The sequence below is a fragment of the Lagopus leucura genome, unplaced genomic scaffold (assembly GCF_019238085.1).
Source record: "Lagopus leucura isolate 7727_CA_CO unplaced genomic scaffold, USGS_WTPT01 Super-Scaffold_100027, whole genome shotgun sequence".
Lineage (NCBI taxonomy): Eukaryota > Metazoa > Chordata > Aves > Galliformes > Phasianidae > Lagopus > Lagopus leucura.
The window spans coordinates 5379568-5401136 of NW_024962278.1; the positions used below are offsets into that span (position 1 = coordinate 5379568).

At 35.2% G+C, this 21569-nt stretch overlaps 1 protein-coding gene across 3 annotated transcripts in view; it reads left to right on the forward strand.

Annotated features, from left to right (window-relative positions):
- The window catches only part of GABRB2 (gamma-aminobutyric acid type A receptor subunit beta2), a 132966-nt gene that overhangs the window by 98900 nt on the left and 12497 nt on the right, over positions 1-21569 (forward strand). For 2 of the 3 annotated variants that reach the window (XM_042880676.1, XM_042880677.1), the window contains exons 6-8: positions 15597-15734; positions 16897-17049; positions 17948-18192. In XM_042880676.1, the coding sequence (XP_042736610.1) occupies positions 15597-15734; positions 16897-17049; positions 17948-18192 (536 nt within the window). Of the gene's footprint in view, positions 1-15596; positions 15735-16896; positions 17050-17947; positions 18197-21569 lie in introns of all 3 variants that reach the window. The other variant, XM_042880678.1, reaches the window with a different exon arrangement.

The following is a 21569-nucleotide window of genomic DNA, read 5'->3' on the forward strand; positions in this document are numbered from 1 at the left end:
CCCCCCCCCCCCCCCCCCCCCCCCCCCCCCCCCCCCCCCGCACCTTTCCCCAACTGAGAACTGATTTAGAAACAGTGTATAGTATGCAGACTATAAAATTAACTAAGCTGAAGCATTTTGTGTTCTCATTAGGAAGACATATTTTGGAAGTAGACTGCACAAAGTTGTTATTCTCTGTGCTTTAGACTCTAAGTTAGCACTTCATAAAGCACTATGTGGGAACTTGCGCATTTCCCAAGTATGTGCTTGAACTGAATTTAGGTATGAGTCATAAACACTTCATAGTCTACCAGAGCTGAATTAAGTTAACTTGTAGCCAAATTCTTCCCATGCATCTTTTCTGACGTGTTTTTAATTCATTATGTGTTTAAAGAAGGTTTTTTTAATTGTGACTATGCTATTTTTGCTTTTCAAGATTTTTTTTTTTCATTTTCTCCCCCAGTAATTCAAGTGCTAAAATAGTTTTAATGTTTGTAAATAGAAATTAATTTGAGGGAAAATTAAGCTGATTTTCAGATAGTCTGGTTTATAATATTGTCTAGCATTGTCATGATAATAAAAGCAACCAAAGGTAGGTACCCAGTATTAGTTGAGCATTCTTTCAGATCTTATTTTCAAGCTGAAAAAAGCTTATTGGCAGATCCTCAACAGTAAGCTCATAACTCTATTGACAATCAACACCACCATTTGAGCATCTGCCACTGTATCACTCTTCTCAGAAGCAATTTCTTACTGCAAATACAGAATTATCAATGACTGAAATATTGACATATGGTAACTGTGGAACACAGATGATGATATCTCTGCTAATGGTTAAATAACACTTTTAAGATTTTTTTCAACAAAATCATTGGAAGTTCTTTTTCAAAGAAGGCATCATTTCATGAGTGTAGTTTAGAGTTTGGTTCTGCAGTGCTTTGTCGTCATGTACAACAAATATGGTGACTGCATGGTGATTTCTTTTTTTTCCCCTGATATTCAGTGTTATTTATCTGTGGTATATTTTGGTATAATTGATATTCAGGTTATGTATAGAATGTTTATATACCACTTAATGCATAGACCATGTATTCCTACTCTGGTGCTACAGAAATAAAAATATTTCAAAATCTGATGTTCAAAAACCATTTCTGCATATTTTTTTTATGTATACTTACAGGAAAAAAAAAACAACACAGCACTACTTTTCCTTGTTCCCCCCCCTATATTCGATGGATTACTTGCTGGTTTGGCAGTAGGCATTTTACATGTTGGCATTATGCTAATTCCATGTCTTCAACTATTGACCTTATTCCAAGTGTTCTGATGATTGAACAAAAAATGATGACAATGTAGTGCTGTTTTCCTTATTTAATGAGGCATCAAATAGCTATAATGATTAGGGTCATGAATAATTTGGTTCAGTGAATAGGAATGCAGTTTGATCAGTGCACCGTAGATTTTCACTTTATTTATTCTAATGTAGCTACACTGCTTCCTATGTATATGATTTCATTAAAAGTAAATGAATTAATAAACTTTGCAAGGAAATCTGTGGTTAAATTGCCCTCCACTTAGCACTGAATATTATTGGTCCTTTTTCCCCCATTTATGCCGTGTTTTGCAGATAGTGCTCCATTCTCTAGGAGAGTTTCTGATAGTAAAAGGTTTCTATCAGTGATCTCCAACTGTACATACAGAAAGGCTGCAGGAGGAATTGGGGTGCGTCTGAGGAGGGGCAGAAGTGAGCGTGTAGCATAGAGCCTGATGGTGCATCCTCTCAGGAGGCTGCTCTAAGCTTTGCCTTTCTACTGCTGGGCTGCTGGTAGTTACTGTGTTCATGACCAGAGGAATATGGGTGCTTTGCCTTTGGAGTTGCATGTAAAGTATAAAGAGGGGGAAACCCTCTTCTAATGCTCCTCATGCATTTATGTTTATGCCAGTTGTTAGTATAAAATATGCTGTTGTTAATGACCCCATGGTGTCTTCAAGATGAATAGTCTAGCCTGTGTTAACAGGCTGCAGTAAGAGCCTTTTTATTTGCTTCTCTATGAGTATTTTTCATGCATCTTTTCTGACAAATTTTCCATGGCACTGCTTTGAATTTGCAGATCTTAATTTTTGATTTCCCTAAAGAAAAGTAATAACGTTTCTTCCACTTTTGTGATCAAGGATAGCACTCAGCATACCCTTTTAGTTTCAGTAATACATAGTGCTTTGTAAAGCAAGAAGCAGTTTTAGTCTGTGTTTTTTTTCTACAAGTGCTTGGTGCTGGGAGAGCAGTGAAGTTTCATAGCCATTTCAGCACTTTACACACTAGCTGGGTGTAATGACAGACTTCGTTTCCACAAAAACATTGTGCAGCCTAATTACATTTGCCTAATTACAGTTCCAGGAGATGTTTCAAGTTAACGTGGCTGTTTAAAGCCACTTGGGGCAGCTCAGCTCTTCAGTGTTCCCACTTCTAACTAGTGACAAAATGACATGATAAAACCGTAATGAGATCAGTATCTTCCTCTCAGTGCCTTTCAAAGATACGCGTTGCATATTCTCATTTATACTTTGCTATGTAAGAGGCCTTTCAGTCTAAGCTTTGGACAAATAGTTATTTCATACAGCACTAGTAATAAAATCCATCCTAATAAATACTACAGAGTATTTGTACTTACAGTGAATTGCAGCAGTAATTCAAATGTTATATAAAGCTGAGAGCACCGCAGGTATGACAATGGCTAAATAAACACATTGACACGGTGGCTGTTAGATACCTGCAGTGCCAATGTGCCCCTGAGCTGTGACAGCCTTATGCAGGCACAGAATGCTACAGAGAAGACGGTTTTCATGCAGTAGCAGAGCTCACCATAACTGCGGTCTCTTCCTTCTGTGCAGAAGCAATACATTTCCTGCGCATAAGAACATTGAATGCTGCAGGATACATACAGGATAACACTTTCCAAAGTAAAAAATATGGAATGCTGTATTATCTCATGTGAATACATTGTCAAATTGCTCAGTATTTTGGGACAGAATTTGAGTCATAATTCCTTCAAGAATTAAGTTGGGCAGTTGTGAGTTTAAAAAGAAATAGTGATTAGCAAGTACTAAACCAGCACTTTCCATTGCTGCATTGTGTATTACTTGTTATTGTATTATTCATGTGTTTTTCTCTTAGTAAATGACTTCAGCTTTTTTGAAGAAGGTTATTTATTTCAAAGGCACGAGAGAGGAGCAGTCCGTATGGGCCTCTCAGCATAAAGATGTGGTCTTTTCTCTTCTGTATTTGAGGCTCATTTCCTTTTATTTATGTTAAAATATTGTACTAGATTCTTTTTAATGAACATTTACATGCAGATATCCTGCTTTTCCAGCCCAAGAGGCAACCTTATGTAATATGTATTTGCATATTGACACAGTTGCAATACTAGATCTAGTGGAAAACAGAATAAAAGTCAAGAGCATGTGTTAAAACCTACTTGCAGAGAGAAACTCCTTTAAGGTTTGGTATTATATTTTCTGTTGCATCTGCTTCACAAAATAAGCATAGCCTGAAGCTACGCCTGGAGTTGCTAGTCAAAAGAAAAGTGAATGGTAAGCTGTAGGCCTTTTTTTTTTTTTTTTTTTTTTTAACTTCTGAAATGCAAAATTCAGTGATGAAGTCTTGATGTAGTATCTGTGAACCTCACAGTGAATCACAGAGAGGAACAGCAGATACAAGGTAAAGCAGGACGTTACTTGTAGACTAGGATTTCACATGGTTCTATGTCATGTAAAAGGACAAAACTTTAGACTAGAGAGAAGAAAATGTGAAGGGACATTGTTTCTGCTGTGGATTTTGCTGTAGCCATCTCCTTAGCAAAGAATTGGGGCCTTGCAGCCTTATAGTTTCTGCACTGCTTGCATGCAGAGATGAAGATTTTTCTCCTCCTTTGGCCTTGTCCTATCTATAAAAATACTTCCTGCTACCTTGTGCATAGCTATCCACAAATATTAGCATCTAGTTACCAGTCAAATAACTTTTCTTTGTTTGCTGTTTCTAAAACCTGGAGGCTTGGGGTGTCAAAAGCATTTATTCTCACCTTTTTCAGTATCCTAGGAAAGTAGCTGGGGTACTGCCAGCCAACCTTTTCTGTCTTTTCTGATATAGGTGTCACATCAGAGTTTCCTACAGAAAAGTCCTCTGAGCCTTGAGGCACGCAGCTCCCACTGAAATATTTTGAGAGCACAGCCATGTGGTTTCCTGTATCACCTGGCTGTATGAAGGTCATATAGGAATGTTCATCTGTTACAGTTTTAAGGGAATAATGATGCAATTCTAACAAGATCAGAATCTATAGTTAACGTTCTAATAAGCTTAATTTACATGATACTGTGTGAACAGTTCTCTGCAGCAAGAGTATGTGCAATTATTCTTGATAAACTTTTTAGGAAACAGAGAACTTTATTGAGATAGGAAGCAACATTAAGAAAAAGTTTCCAAATCTGTGTATGAATTACTTCAAAAAACAAAACAAAAGTGTTCTTTAAGATGTATTTGTTAGTAAAAGAAAATTAATTTTTGCAAGCTCAGTTAAGTGCCCGGAACCAACCTCAGTTGTGTGTGGGCAAATATAGCTTGTTTTTTCTAATGTTGTAATGGTGCCTAGCTGTTACCAATAACAGCTTTTAGCATATGGACAAGTACTAGTGAGCAATCTTTCTATTCTTTATAACAAATCTTTACTTATTATGTTTTAATTACTGTAATGTCCTGAGTAACTGCAGGTAAGGATGCAATAATATTCAAGAGCATTGCCTCACATAATACTGCAAACTGTCATCTTAATAAATAAATATTTTCCTAAATTGAGCAAATGACACAGGCATTGACAGCAGGGCTTTCTTCTACAGATTGCATTTTTCTCCTTGTGGCCTTGGATATTTAATACAGCAATGGAATAATTAAGCAAAGTGGAGTATTAATGCAATTTTATTAATAATATGTTAAGGTTGCCAGATGGTCTTTTTGTTTTCCTCTCATTTTTAATGTACATCAGCATTCAAATAGCAGGCTGATAATGGGTCGTGCGGAACTTAGGTATGAAGACCAAACATTGTAAGGTATTAAGAACAAAAAGAGGAGGTTAATATAGATGATCCTTTACTGACTTTTTTATTTTGATATACCCACCTCTTTTACTTAACAGTTTTGAGAAGTTCTAATCTGATTTATTGATTGGAAAATTCTATTTTACGTAGTCTTTATTGAAATCTTAAGTACGAAAACTGAGATTTATTTTATCAGAAAAGTATATTAGCCCCTTCATCACTCCAGAACATGTGTAAATGTTTTCTGTGCAAAATTTCTACTGCATATGTTTGAGGCCAATGGAGTCAAATGAAATAAAAAAGTAATAATAAGCACAAAAAGAGGAGGATGAATACAGGTTATAATGATGACATCAATAGAAGATGAAAATGTAGGTGTTTGTTTTCCTCATGTGACCTTTATCTATAATAAGGATAGGGAGAAGGAAAAAATGTGTTACTTTTACCTACCCAGTGTGTAGGCACATGTTATTATAAGAGTTCTGTTAAGGAAAACATGGCCTCCTGCTCGTGTCCAGAACACCATTGCTATTAGTTGTTTTCAAATTTCTGAAACAGTCTTCAGATACGTGCAAAAAATTGGGGTTTAAGACCTTTTCATCAATCTTCAAAGCTATCTCTTTGGAATGCAATTGAAAGATTCAATATATTTTTCTATCAAAATATAAAACACTGTTCTCTTTGCACCATCTTATTATCTTTAATATTATACAAGAAGATAACTACTTTCAAATTAAGCATCAGTTATACATATTCTTCATTTAATAGAATTATAGCATGGTTTGGATTGGTAGGGACCTTTAAGATCATCTAGTTCCAAGCCCCTGCTATAGGCAGGGGCACCTCCCTCTAGACCAGGTTGCTCAGAGCCCCGTCCAGCCTGGCCTTTGAATGCCTCCAGGGTGGGGACATCCACAGCCTTTCTGGCCTACCTGTGCCGATGTCTCATCACCCTCATACTAAAGAATTTCTTCCTGATATCTAATCATTAAAACTACATAGGAGAGAGTTCAAAATTTGATTCTGCTGCTGAAAACACCATCCATGTAAAATCTACCAAATCTTTAACTACTTAGCAAGAATGTCCTTCAGTTAATTGTAAAATCTGCAAGTTAGATTCTGCCAAATTATTTGTTCAGCTATAGTCATGCATAGCAGAATAAAATTGGTAAGTGAAGTCTAAGCAGCAGTTGAAAAGAGGCTGACTGGGTTCCAGATACTGGCAGGCCTTCACAATTGCTTGAGTTTCTTAGTAAGCCTAAATCTTTGTAAAGTAGGTGAAACAAATATTGTTTGTAGTTTTCAATGCCAAAGCATGATATTTATTTCTTTTCATTTAACTTTATCTTGATTTCATTGACAATTCTGGGGAAAAATAGTTGTGAATGAATAAGTAACATTTTCCTGTGTCTGAGAAAACAGTAAGTACTTCATACTTTCACATTGAAGAGTACTCTGAGAAAGAAAAAAAAAAAAGCCCATTGTCTGCTTAAATCTGATTGCACTTGTCTTTTGAAAATGGGTATTTTCTCATGAGTTCTGTTCATTTCATGATTTAATAGAGCTGAAATAGATCACTTAAGAATTGATGTATTCATTTTGATCAAATTTACAGCAGCTGCAGTTCATATTTAAATAGCAGTTTGTGACTTCTGCCCAAATGTTGCTTTCCTCAGCAGTGATACATATCCATATAGTTACAAGTTGCAATTTCCTATTGTGTCTTTGAAAATCTAATCTAATGAAAAGTGAATGTCTGCTTCTTGCTTTTTTCCACATAGCTGATAATCAAGTCAAGCTTCCAGAAAATAGAACATTATTTTGTGCTTCTTAATATCGAGATTCTTAGTGTTCTGCAAGTCAACTTTTTATTACAAACTTATGAAAATAGCCCTTAATGTAGCCAAAAGTAAGAAACAACTGTGGTGTTTTCTTCTTTGTTTTTGTTTGCTTGTTTGTTTCCTTTGACATATAAGGTATTTAATATAGTTAATTGTGTGTTTCAGAACTCATTTTTTGATGTGATATGTTCAATAGGGAACAAATTGGTCTGAAACTTTACTGTGGAATTATAATGTATTACTAATCCATTTTTCTTCTATCACCAAAGTCACTACCATGTTTTGTTCAAGTAACGTTTTCTTAATCTCACCCATGCCATGCTAAAATCCCCTTCAGAGATGATGTAGTGTTAATCAATGCAAAAACTGACATTGTCAACATCTTCAGAAGATGTGAAAATTTGGTCCTCTGCTAAGTAAATAAATGACTTAGAAGAACTCAGATTTGGGCTAGGATGTTTCTAAGTACTATGCTTCTGTGCAGTTATATTACATTGCTTCTTAAAAATTAGAAACTAGAGGTAAAAAAAAACAACCCTAGATGGAGATCCTTAAACTTCAGAAATTTAAATAAGTAAAATAGGATCAAATTGTGTGATAAATAGCTTTGTAGATGTAGCTGCTAGATAGTGGTGTGTTCAATTATTGATGGAGTCTGAGAAACAAAACAGTTCTGACAGTGTGGTACCTGGTTTGACCTAATTAGTCATGGTTAACTTCATATCACTGTGCATGACTGTGCTGCAAATACTCATCTCTGTTGCTTGAGGAACTCTTAGATTTGAGGATCTCCTTGGTGTTGAAACCAATGCCTTCGATCATTCATGCTAAAGGAAGTAAATCACCTTTTAGAAGAAGGATTACAAGAAATTACTACTTTCTAGATGCTGAAAGCTTTTTGAGTATTGCCTCACTGATGTTGTTCTATCTATTTCTTTCTTCTGATATATTTATTTTCCTAAAAACATTTTCACAGTTGAAATTTACTTTCAAAAGCACTTTGTAGCCAATGCCCTAAGGCACAAATGATTTCCATGAATTCATTAGGGAAAAAGAAAAACAACAGCAAGGAGGTTTGTGTTGTACCAGGACACCTATTCTGTAAGGTTTTAGGGCAAACTATGAGCAAGAATCAGGCTAGAAGTGCTTACAATAAATGATCCCTGGTTGTGATAGTGCCGTAAGAAGTCCACTCTGTGAGAATCAATTGCATAATATCACTCATCCAACAGAAGACCTATTTTTAATAGCACTTTGCAGTCCTATGTTGGTCACGTTTCCCTCTAAGTTTCTTTCTTTTCCCCAGTCCACTCTTATCTAGTAACAAACCATTTGAATACCTTGAAGATAATATATATATATATTTTTTTTTAGAATGTTACCAATTTAATTGAAAAATCAATTGTATTTCATTGCAGTCAGAAAATGGTGCATCCTCTTTGTATCCAAATCCTCAGAGCCTCAGGGGAAGAACTCTTTGAAGTGAGATGTCAAAAGAATTGTTAATTTTTTATACAGAAAGACAGAATGGGGGGAAGGCAGGTCAGAAAAAGGAGAAAGAAGGAAGAATGATGTGCTTTTTCCAGTTGTTCCAATGCCAGGTGTGTTCAGCTATACATAAAATCTGCCTTACCATATCATCCTACTGACTTCAATGTGCAGTGACTTGTATTCCCCTCAGCTCTGAAGAGCTCTACGAACTCAAAGAAATACTTCTTATTCTTTCTGACTGCGTTTTTGAATGAACAAGTGGATAGTGAAGAATGAAGAGGTGCAGTGAAGCAAGTATGAATGCTCCGAAGGATTTCAGGGTTTCAGAATGTTTTGCATGTGAGTTATGATTTTGCAATGAAATCTTAGCTGTTTGCTCTGTGCAAATGAAAAGCTGCCAAAGAAATTGCTTTAGAAAGAATTTGGTGATTTATGGTTTAAAGATAAATAAAATGCACGTACACTGTTATTAAACGTCTTCCGTTATGCAAACAGGATTAACCATCTATTTAACCTTTCTATATAGCGTTCATCTCATGCTTCAGGGTCTGTAGATACCAAGTTTCTCAATCAGGCAGTTCAGAGTCTGCTTTTAAATAGGTTACTACAGCCTAAGACTATTAGCTTAGAATATTTTTTTTTATTCTTAGTCAAAACATTTAGTCAGGTACGGATAATGTCATCCATCACTTGTTTAATTTTACTTGAGAAGCTGTGATGTTAAGAAAGGCTAGGGAAAGAAAATCCAGTTGCTGACAGCAAAGATTCCCTTCCTCTTCCCCTCCCCATGAGTCCATAGGTTTTTGTGTGTTTTAAAGACAGTTATAATAAAGATAATTATAATGCAGTTGTTTTATCCTCCACAGTGTGTATGCTGTTCTTGTAAATGGTTGCTTTCTAAAAATATTTATTTTCAGGTCCTGCTGAATTTTAATATGTTTTGTGTTGTTGACCAAAAGGCAAATACCTTAGGTGACCAGAAAGATTGTGCAGTGCCAGCTTTTGTTGAGCCTCCAGACCTGCTGGGCAGAAATCTCTCAGGACTGACCAAGTTGTCCTTCATCATCTTTGAATGCTGGCAATGCCCAGAATGACTGAGAGAAGGGCAATCAGTGTTAGGATTAGAAGAGTTCCCAACAGGATCCTTTTGTCTCATTGTTAATGATGAAATGGTTTTCCTTAGCTTGGAGCTGTGCTGTAAGAATATTCCTGTTCCCCAGTGCTGTTCCAATCATGCTCAGACCATTTGGTGATGGTTCAGAACTGAATGAGATGGATTCATGGCTTCAGAATCCTATCTACATTCTGGATATGTTTACACCATTTCACGTTTGCCATTATTTTTTTCCCTAAAATCAACAAATATCTCTAATCTGTGTATGTTACTGCAGCATTAATACTGATATGTGGGCTACTGAAATCCCTACACAGAGTGCATGCTGCTTGTAGATCTGGTTGTGTATCTCTATATCATATCTAAAATACAGTCCTGCTGTGCTATGTACAAACAAAAGCATCATGAGGCAATGAATCCAACTGATACATTCTGAGATTTTTTTAGAAAAGTTGGCTTCCTTTTTTTTTTTTTTTTTTTTTTTTTTTTAACATTGTGTAGTGTCTCTGATAACTGCCTTGAGTGTAAATAATCTCATGTTCAGCTAGTAACTTTACAGCTTCCATTTTAGGTTATCTGTATGTAAAAAAATCCTGAATTTTGATTTCTCATGAGGTGACTGAAAAAAATAGGTGATTTGTAGTTTCTGTATGAAAGGGTTTTTATTCTGCATTCTTCTACTTGTTTGTTTTCCTCCTACCAGGAATGACAGATGATAAAGCTCTGAAGTGCAGGCAATGATAAACACCCTGTCCATGTTAATGGGAGTTGAGAATGCTTTGCTTCTCGTGGGATTGGTGCCATATTTCCAGGGCAATGTATTGATTTGGTTGGCTGCCGATGTGTGATGCATGACAGAAATGAGAAATTGAACTTTCTGAATGTGAAGTAAATTGTGCTGCTGATGATATATAAGTGATTTAGGAAAAAGCAATCAATCAGTTTCTCTGTCCTGGTAGCAGTGCTTTCTACAATTTAATATATGGTAAAACAACAACTTCTGCAATCAAAATCAAACAGGCAGTGCTTTTTGCTAAAATCGGACTCTTGCAAAAAATGACTTGCAGAACTTTGTTTTTAGTATGCTTTGCTTCCTTCATTACTGATGTTATCTGACAATTTAGAAATATTAAATTCATTTATTCTGCTTTTCTTGTCAAGGTTCATAAATCATTTTCCTAGACTATTACTTTTTAAAATTGGTTGGTCTTTAAATAATTTTAGCTTATATATGTAGAGCTGTTTTGAGTTCCAAATACCTGCAGATGGAGTTTATTATAACCAGAGATAATTGGACCTTAATACCTGTAAAACATCCGCTAGAGACATGAATAGGCCTTTTTTCTTTTCTGGCAGATGTTTTGCAGATTCTGGACTCATATCCAATTATCTATGAGTACTTCAGCAGTTCACAATAGCATTCATTTGAAGATGACTATATTATTCTTTTCTCTCCTTCCTTATGTTATGAAATGAAAGAGATAATGTACCCTTCTTGGAAGGGCAGAGAGGTATTTTAATGAAAGCTTGAAGAGACTTCCTAAAACTATTCTTACTGATGCCCGCTAGCCAGTCTTGTCATTCAGCATCAAAGCCTTAGCTTAACATTTTCCTCAGCGTAAAATTAAGCAGCAGGGAGTTCTGCACGTATTTCCCAGAGGAGTGCAGAGATGCTTAGATTGGAATCATCAACTTGAATATTTTGGTGAGAATTTTTAAAGGAGTTCAGCTCTCCTCAAGATGGAATTGTCAATATTTACCTAGTACTAATGCTGTGAGAATAGGGAGCAGCCTAACCACATCTCTCATCCTTATTGATAGAGAGGGAGAGCTGGAAATTTTGGCTACGTGCTGGACATTCAATCTGGAGTTCTTTCCTGCATTACCCTTGGTATGATTATATGATTCAGGACCAAACTGTGTGTAAGCAGTTGGGCAGAAAAATCTATGAATAGATGTTCAAGAAATGAACAGAATAAAGGACCATTGAGGTTTTTTATGAACACAACAGGTTTTTTTCCTGCTGTAACTCATTTATTTGGTCAGAAAGGAAAACAAAAGATTGATTTATTAGTTGTAAAGCTTAACAATTAAACTGCCTCAAAATGTTTTCCTGATAAATCCTTCCAAATTCAGTAAATGATCTTTTATCTGGAAGGTGCCATTGAAATTAGTAGGTTTAAGATATAATAGAAACAGAACTCAGCAGTATCAAAACAATATATGCAATGTATGTAATATCATTTTTAAACTCAGTATATATTTTTCCTAATACATACCTGCTCTTATAGCTCACCACCATCCAGTTTATTATTTCTTTTTGTATGTTATGTTTTCTTATGTTACTTCACTGAAGGCTGAGAATGAGACGTGTCAGACAGGAAGTAACAGTATACAAGGAAACAAAAAGCTATCTGCCTTTTTTCTGAAGATGGAATTGTGACCGGAAAAGTAAAAGATATCATGACAACCTGATATATTTCAAATCTGCAGATTCTGCATGTGTTTCTCATGCCATGTAACCCTGGGAAAAAACGACCAACAAATTAACAAGAGTTAAGGATTTGTGCCTCTCTTTAAAATGACTCATTTAATTGGGCCTGTTTTTCTGTGAACCCAGCTACTAACGAACTCCATCCACGTACCACTAATCTCCCTGGAAAATACCTTTTTAAAGCAAATGAAGTAGATCTAGTAGTACTTAAAATCTAGGATCGCGTAGTGAGTGGAAACAGCCATTCAACAAGTAGTGCCCCACTGCTAACTTCCTGTCATGCAACAGCTTTTCCACTGGCCCTGCATTGGCCCTACATGTGTCACTGAAAGGGCCAAGTCTTTTTTCCACACAGTATTTGGGAAAATGCCCAGCTTTTGTTATTGGCAGATTCAGGTGGAAAGTAACAATGTACAAATTGAATGTAATAAATTCTATTTGCTGGAAAACATTTTTTATAGGTATCCACTGGAGAACCAGAGGACTGGCTCTGGCAGGATAAGGCATTTGTAGCGTCAATCCAGGGAAGGACCAAAGTTATACCAACAGTAACAGAGACAGAACCTGATATAAACTTGCAACAAAAATATTGAAATAATAATAAAAAGCAGAACATCCTAAATTAAAGGTGAATAAGTATGAAGTTTTTCAAGCTGTGTACAGGATAGAACAGTCTGTTAGCTCGGTAAACTAATTATTTGTTTCTTAACATGTTCAATAACTAGAAGAGCCTCAGTATTTCAGGAAGGGAAGGGAATTTAAAGTGTTGCACTCTTCTATCATGTAACAATTACTGTCTTTAGCTGTCTTTGGACTGTGGAGGAAGCAGGACAAGGCTAATTGAAGAAATGAAAGATAGGGAGGAAGGCTCCCATACAATTAGGCAGTTTCAGAAAATTATTACTAAGCATCAAAATGCATTATTTTCTCTTGAGAACAAAACAATTCCCATTTCCTGGGAAAGTCTTTAATTTCATTTTTTTGTTATATATTTTTTAAAGAACTGATACTATAGAACAAATCAGTTCTAACTCTTCTTGGCCAAACTAAGAATGCAGTGCATGGTCATTGGAAGTCATTCTGCTTTTCTTATTTCTAAATATAGCATCACTTGGTCAACACAACAGTTTATGCTGTAGTTTTCTTCATGAGATAACTCAAAGCTCCTAGGTTCTTATAATTAAAAATGTATGTCTGAGCATACTTTTTTGTATCACAAAGTGTCATCAGTATGATTGTGGAATCATGGTTACTGTTTGTTTAATTACAGAGGATAGGCCTGCTGACAGATAGCATTAATCTTGGCTCTTTTTCAGACCTCTCATGGTTTGGACTCTGAAAATTAATGTGCAATCAATACAAAGATTGACATCTATGAAATACTTCATTTCACAAAAAATCAGTATAGAAGAATGTAGATGATTTTGTTTATGATGCTGTCCAAACAGACGAGGGAAGCTAAATATTATCTGAAGCTGTTAGTTCAAATTATGTTTTTATTTTCTTCTTGATGAAGCAAAAAAGCAAGTATAACTGGCAAAGAATCAGTAACCACTGATGTAAGCTATTTGTTGTTGTGAATTTAAGCTCCGTTTCTTAAGAAGTTCTGGATACATCAAAGGCAATGTTTTGCATTGCAGGTCTTTTTCTCCTTTCACTGTTGAATCTTAATTAGAAGATACTGTCCTTGTTTTAACTTGGTTGATGTTGCCTATCAAAGGTAATTTTTTTATAAATGGAAAGGTTAATAAAACGTGTTTCACAAGAAAGTTCTTAAAATCTGTTTTCATTAGTTTATTTTTTGTCAATTTCAGCAACTTTGAAAGAAGAGCAGGGTTGTCTCTTGAATCCTTGATGCTGATTATATGTTCAAAATCTGTTCTCTCTGAATGAGACTGCTCTGTTTACAGAATTTGGTTTTCAGTTTTTTACCATTAGACTGCTTTAGGTTTGCTGCTAGACCCATGAAAAACAGAAGGAAGGAGTGACATATACACAAAAGTGGAATTGCCTTCAAACTTCTGTAAGAATACAACTACCAAAATACTTCAAAACCTACTGTATTTGGAATAGATTTCTATGGTTGTTTCAATGTTTTCACGGAATATTGTCTTTGCATCTTCAAACTTGCAGGCCTTCTGCTACTGCTGTGCACCTGTGTTTTGTGTGGATTATCAAACACTAATCAAAAACTAATACTATGTGGTACAAGTTTTATAAATTCTGAGTTATCACAGAGTGCATAATCTGCAAAAGTGCTTGAAATCAAGTCATACTCTTGAGTGGTGCTTAGTGTAATTTTGATTTTTGTCTATAGATAGGAATGTGAAATTCACTCAAATCTGTTTATTATTTTATCTGACTTTTGCAAAGGAAAATGGTCATTAATTGTTCAGAACTCATCTTTCTTTTTTCAATTTTCAACAACAAAAACCTTTAATAGGTTAAAACTTTCTGTTGTGTTGTTGTTTTTTTTTTTGTGAACTTATTTATGTTCTCCACTGTTTGGTACTCTGTATCAACTCTAATATAAGTTAGCTCACCTGCTGTATAAATAACTTAAATTCAAATTTCGTCCATGTGTTTTATGAGTGGGAAAACTAATACTGTTTTATGTTTCTTTTTTGTTTCTTTTTTTTTCTGTGATATTTGTTGCTGTTATTTGTTTTTTTTTTTTTTTTTTTGCCCTAAAGAGCAATGGCTTTTGAATCTATTATTGTTGTGTCTTGTGAGTGCCACACTAATTGTGGCCATCTTCTATTGTATTTAAGCTTCCTTGGGAAAAAGGAATGACCTTGTTTTACAAGTAAATCTAAATGGATTTGAACAACAGTTCAGCATCAGCCAAAAAAAAAAAAAAAATATTGACTATTAGAATGGTTTGGGTTGGAAGGGACCTTTAAGTTCATCTAGTTCCAACCCCCCCCTGCTATAGGCAGGGATGCCTCCCTCTAGACCAGGTTGCTCACAACTCCATCCAGCCTGGCCTTGAGCACGTCCAGAGTGGGGACATACACAGCCTCTCTGGGCAACCTGTTCCAGTGTCTCACCATCATCACAGTAAAGAATTTCTTTCTAATATCTGATCTAAATCTGCCATCTTCCAGTTTAAAGCTGCTGAAACACAACCAGTGAAGTTGTAAACTACATTGTATACAGAGCAAATATCATGAGCTACTCTATGCTGAATTTCTCTCTTGGCCGCTGTTTGGGGAATGGCTGAGCATTACTTGGCAGATGATGATCATTTGCAATACAGGTGTACATATATATATTTAGAAAGAGAGTTATTATCACATTTTTGCTTCCGATTTCCTTTTCTGTCTTAGTAAATAGCTTGTATCTCAACCCATGAGTCTTATGTTGAAGGGAGTGAGCAAACAGGAGTGTGGTGCTTAGCTGCCTGCTGGGTTCAACCACAACAAAATGAAATTTAGAATTACTGGTACCTGTCTGTGCATATGTATCTGTTCTATCATTAATATTTTAGTTTCAGAAATATATTTCACATATTTTCTGAATGAATTCTCCAGACTGTTCTCCATTACATAAGACTTGATGCGTATTTTAACACTTTGCTCCTGTTTTATAGACGGCTATACGACAGACGACATTGAATTTTACTGGCGTGGTGGTGATAATGCAGTCACAGGAGTCACAAAGATTGAACTGCCACAGTTCTCCATTGTAGACTACAAGCTTATCACCAAGAACGTTGTTTTCTCTACAGGTTTGTGGATGGGAAGCTAAAAGGGGAATTAACTGAGAAAACTAAAAATGGTCTAATTCTCAATGTGCAGTTCAGGATCTGAAAATTTTAGATACAGGAGTAAATCAGAGCAGCAACTCTGAACTCTAAAACAGAATTTTAAAACAAGCGGATTTTATTACAGCTTCACAATCTGTTCCTCATTAATCTATAAAAAGAATACAACAGACCGTTACATTAAGACTTAGTCAGATTTTCTGGTTTTCTGTGAAACTGACCAAGACACACACCCCTCATCTCCTTAACTCCCAACAAGAAATAGCTCAGTTTGTAAGAACTTTTCTCTCCATTTGCAGGTGTTGTGTTTTTTTTTTCAATCCATGGTTGTGTTAGGCTAATTATTTGGTCTTCACCATAAAACCTTTCATATCGTCCTTCCACAAGATTTGTAGTTTATACTATGCTAGCAAACATACGATTTTCTGAAGGCTGAAAAGGTGTTGTATAACAGGTTGAAATGACATTAAATCACTCAAATGATTTGAGTTATTTCTATTTGGTGTTCTCCACCTACTCAAGAAAGCTGATAGGTATTAGATTAGGAAGGAAAAAAAAAAGGAAAACAAAAAAAGCAAAACAAACAAACAAGAAAAACACATAATCATTTTTTAGATATAGACAGAAATCGTCTTGGGAGGAAATACAGAGGCACTGTGTATTCCAGATTCTTCAAAAGTGAAGCAGAAATGGGACTTGAATACATTATGATTTCCAGGTGCCCATTTCAATGAGTGCTTCACACACCACAATTTTTCTGCTGTTCGTGACAAAAGGGAAGCACTGCAATGCCCGAAGAGGTTAGAGTAAAGGTTACACTGAAGGAAGCATACTGCAGCTTGTCAGCAAAGAAACACTTACATTTTGATGCTGTGAAATGTGTTTTGACTGTTGATTTTTGAATATTATGGTTACCAGCAGAAATGAACCCAGTAGCTTCCTTGTACCCTTCAAGTAATAGATTAGTTAATCTCAATTCTTGCTAGAAACCCTACAGCTGATTATTCAGGGTCTTTCAGCTCTCTGTGTAGTCTTTGCTGCAGGAAGCAGTAAAACCGAAATGACAGGAAAATGTTTTCAGGCTTTATATGAGTAAATTATGGCCATACCAAATATTCTCTTTTAGGTGCCTACCCAAGGCTGTCTCTCAGCTTTAAACTTAAGAGAAACATTGGTTACTTCATTCTGCAGACCTACATGCCTTCTATTCTGATCACTATTCTTTCCTGGGTTTCCTTCTGGATTAATTATGATGCTTCAGCTGCAAGAGTTGCTTTAGGTAGGCATTTTTACACCTCTCATAGTGTGCATTAGTTGAAGCGTTTTTCTTGCTTCTGGCATGGGGGATAGTGCATGGTTGGAAAAATAAATCTGTTAGATCTGGCTTGCAAGCTTTGTATTATTTGAATCAGTGTTTAAGTCATCCCAATTTAAATATAAATTAAAGTGATTTCATGTCTAGATTAGCTAACTGTATAATCATTGTAACCAGAATTAGCCTAATTGTCTGTATTCTCTGTTGTTGTTTTACTGCTTGTTCTTCTGTTAAGAGAATGCATTCAGTTTTCTTTTGCTCATGGCAGTTCAGAGCTGTGTATTGTAGAGTATAAATTGCTTTTTCTTTTGGGTATAAATTAAATAAAGCTTTACTTGGGTTGTATAGGTAATGAATATCTATTGCCAAATTCTGTATAAATCAGATCAATTCTTTCCAATTTTGTTCTGCTACAGATAAGTAAATTGCTGCAAAGGACAATTGAGAATTTGTCATTTTAACATTATGGAATACTGTCAGAGTTTTGCCAGGCCTTTAGTATTTTATGATAAGAATTGTAGTCTACAGGCAGCATTGAAAATGCTGGAGGAAAGCAAGATACAGTGACCCTAGGCTGGTGATTTGTAACTGAGGCTGTTCCAGTAGGGTATGGTTCAGCTGGTTAAAAGCATACTTGTACAATCCAACTACTGTTTGATACTAGTAATTTTCTTTGCTGTACAAAAAAATTTAAGACTAAGGAAGACCAAGGTTTTCTGTTTGTTTTTTCTACCTGGAAAAAAACACAAATCTAGAATTTCTTTCCAGCACTAGCAGTTGATTATTTTGAACTACAATGCTAGAACATTTAAAATAAGTTCAGTCAGCAGGCTTATAATTATTATTATTTTTTTTTTTTCAGGAATCACAACTGTCCTCACCATGACAACAATTAACACTCATCTTCGAGAGACTCTTCCCAAAATCCCATATGTGAAAGCCATTGACATGTATCTTATGGGATGTTTTGTCTTCGTTTTCATGGCTCTGCTAGAGTATGCTTTGGTCAACTACATCTTCTTTGGCAGGGGACCTCAGCGTCAAAAGAAAGCAGCAGAAAAAGCTGCCAGTGCCAACAACGAGAAGTTACGAATGGATGTCAATAAGGTAAATTTAAATAGATATATGTTTTAGCATTGCCCCAAGACTACAGTAGACTTGCACTTCTGCCAGATAGAGCTTTTAAATGTAATTTCTGGTAGAAAGCAAAGTGGGGTTATTATGATCCTAGCTTTCTGCAGGGTCATGAACTTAGCCACTTCAGCATTGAATACTGCCCTCTAGTCTGGAAAATTGAATGTTTGTTTTCTAAAGCATGTGCTCAAATAAGTTTTACTGTGAGATGTTTTCTCAGTGGAATGTATGGTTAAATATTTCTGATCTGTTTGCGAAGGAGCAAAACCAAAATGATGGCTATAGCTAATATTCTAGTAAGAGCTGTATGAAACATGATAAATAAAACTTAAATTTAACCTACTTGAATAAATCTTTTAAATGTCCTGGATAAGAAATATTTTCTACAGAAGTGCTTAAAGCTTGGAAAGTTTGCATATTTTCAAAATGAAGTGGCCCAGAATGTTGTTGACTAAATGAGAAGCCGCTCAGAAATAAAGTATCAACTTGCTGTGCACTTAATTCTGAATTTGAAAATGGTCCCCTGGGGAGGGGGAATTGAGGCAGAAAGGACGTTTGCCAGGATGCACACTTTTAGAAAACGTGTCCATTATGCTTAATGAAAATGAAGCACTTACCATAAAGTACTTGTCATTTTTCACTGTGGCAATTTTGGATGAGTTTCATACTGTGGCAGATCTGGGCAGTTCTGGGTAGAATGCTAAAATGTACTCAGTGTGAAATGTATAAACTTTCACACACATGCAAAATTAGAAAGTTAATTAAAGTTAAATTCTCCCTCTTCATTTTTTTTTTAATTGGAAGACTTTGTGTTCTGTGTTCAACGTTATACTCCAAAGGAGAATAAACAAAATCAGAATTAAAAATAATAATAATAACCTAAATCAGAAAATGATTATTTGTCAGTGGAAACATAAGTTTCATACAGCTCTGGAATTTCTCATGTTTGTTCAGAATTTCTGCACTGTCATAATATGTCCAAGGACAGAGGATGAAAGTACAAAAAACATGTTGATATCGTATAACAGCTATAGTTTCTATAATGTATATAACAATTTTATTGGCTTTTAAGATAAAAGATTATATTTTCATATGTGGAATCTCACCTGTTCAATAGTTTTTCTTTTCATTTAGGATAAATGTTTTAATGAATTTAGACAAATGTGTAATGATTGTATTAATTTTGATGGTCTGATACCATAAATAATTCATTCTTCTTTTAACATTACAATGTTTTTGAAGACTGTTTTAAACCCCAAGTAGTCTTTTTCTTTCATTATTATTTCATTTTATAAATAATCATTCATATTTATAAATAATAATTATTTCATTTTTTCGTATGTAATTTTTAACGATCAGTTTCCCTTTAAACAATCAAAACTAATAAGGAAGCCCAGTAGTTAATTTTATAAGAGTTGATCTGTATTAATTAGACCTTTCCTCTAACGTCCATGGAAATCTAAGGTCCATATGTGCCAGCATGTCACAGAGCCCCTCGTGAGGCGTGTATTTAAGCATTATTTTTTGTTTGTATTTTTTTTTTTTTGTGATATTCTCTGCCACATACTTATTCATATGATAAGTCTATCAGACATAGAATAGAATACCAAAGCCTACTGGCAAATTACTTAACATAAACTACGATTGGAAGGCACAAACTAGTACTAATCCAATCCAATAAGCAGAGTAAAATAATTTGGATGTCCATTGCAGGAGTTCACTAGCTCACAAAGTTAATAGGGAATATACTGGGAAAAACTTCGTACTATTCATATTTTTGAAATTGAGCCTTTGTGTTAATTTACCAGCTCATTATGGTTCATAATCTGTGGCAGTTTTACTTTAATATGTGGGTAACAGTGATCTGCTAATAAAGTTTGCAATACTTATATATCTTTGAGTAAATAATCTTTGAGTAATAGATAATCAAATAGGAGAGGAGAAAGGAGTAGAAATTTGTCCTACTGTACATAGACTGCTTTGGGGAGGAGGAGATGAATTGATAGTTGCTCTTTATTGACCATCAGCAATAAAAAAAATATTTATATTTAATGTATCTGAATATTTTCTTTCTGAAAGGGGACCAAATATTGTAAAATAGTTTTTGTGCATGAGAGGTAGTACTGTAGAAATTTGTTCAGATGCAAGTTTCCATGAAAACTCAAGTATTTAGGAAAAGGACCAAATGAACATTCCATCTCTAATTAGGATGCAACATCAAAGGAATAATTTTATGAAGTTTGAGTATTCTTTTGTGATATTACTAGATTCTTCATGTATCAGTAGATGGAATATTATGAAATTGTGCCTGTGGCTTCAGGGACAATGTGAGAAAAGGGTAAGAAACCTTAAAACAGGAGGAAAACTTTTATATATCTCTATTACCACCTTCACCATAGACTTTGTAAAAACAACAGATGAATAGTTTTTGGAACATGCAATGCACCATCTCTGTGTATACATTATGCAACAGCAAATCTGTACAGGCTGCCCAGAGAGGCTGTGGATGCACCATCCCTGGTAGTGTTCAAGGGCAGGTTGGATGAGGAGTTGAGCAGCCTGGTCTAGTGCCTGATTTATTGGTTGGCAGCCCTGCCTGAGGTACGGAGTGGTTGCAGCTGGGTGATCCTTGAGGTCCTTCCAACACAAGTTGCTCTATGATTCTATGGTTAAGCATAGATCTTGATTTACCTCTTGCATTCTGAAACTCAAGTAATGGAGAAATTCAAAGGAAATAAAATCAAGGAAAACAGACTCAAATACCAGCATATGTGCTATCAGAGACTCATTAGATCATATTGGGCATGTTCAGTTTTCTGTGACTTTAGGTTAAAATGGCTCTGTATATAGCCATTCCACTCTTGAAACTTCTCAAGCTACATTCAGAAGTTGATTCCTTTATTCTAACTCTCATCATCTTTTGCTTTAGTCAAGGCTAATTGTTCTATCAACAGGCAGTTACCTGTTGCTTGAAGGTAAATTTATATTACACTGGCTTTTTTCTTACTCCAGACATCTTCCTGTTGTTGAAACTACCATTCTCATAATTTCCTCACCTCTTTTGAAGAAATAAGGATGGGTTTGTGAAAGTCTGTATTATACTTTCTTTATAGTCTTCACATATCTTTTCTGTTCTGAAGGGCTTAGTACTGAAACTGTACATAAAAGGATGAATAATACATATAATAAATATAGTGCAGAATATGTATAGTGTAATCCATGAGTATTTTGTTTTATTCTGAGATATTTTATTCACAATTTTTTTTCAGTAGACTTTTCTATTTTTGGTAGAAATGTCAACAGTAATTGGCATTCTTTTGGTCTTTTGTAGGCACATTTCATGCCAAGTC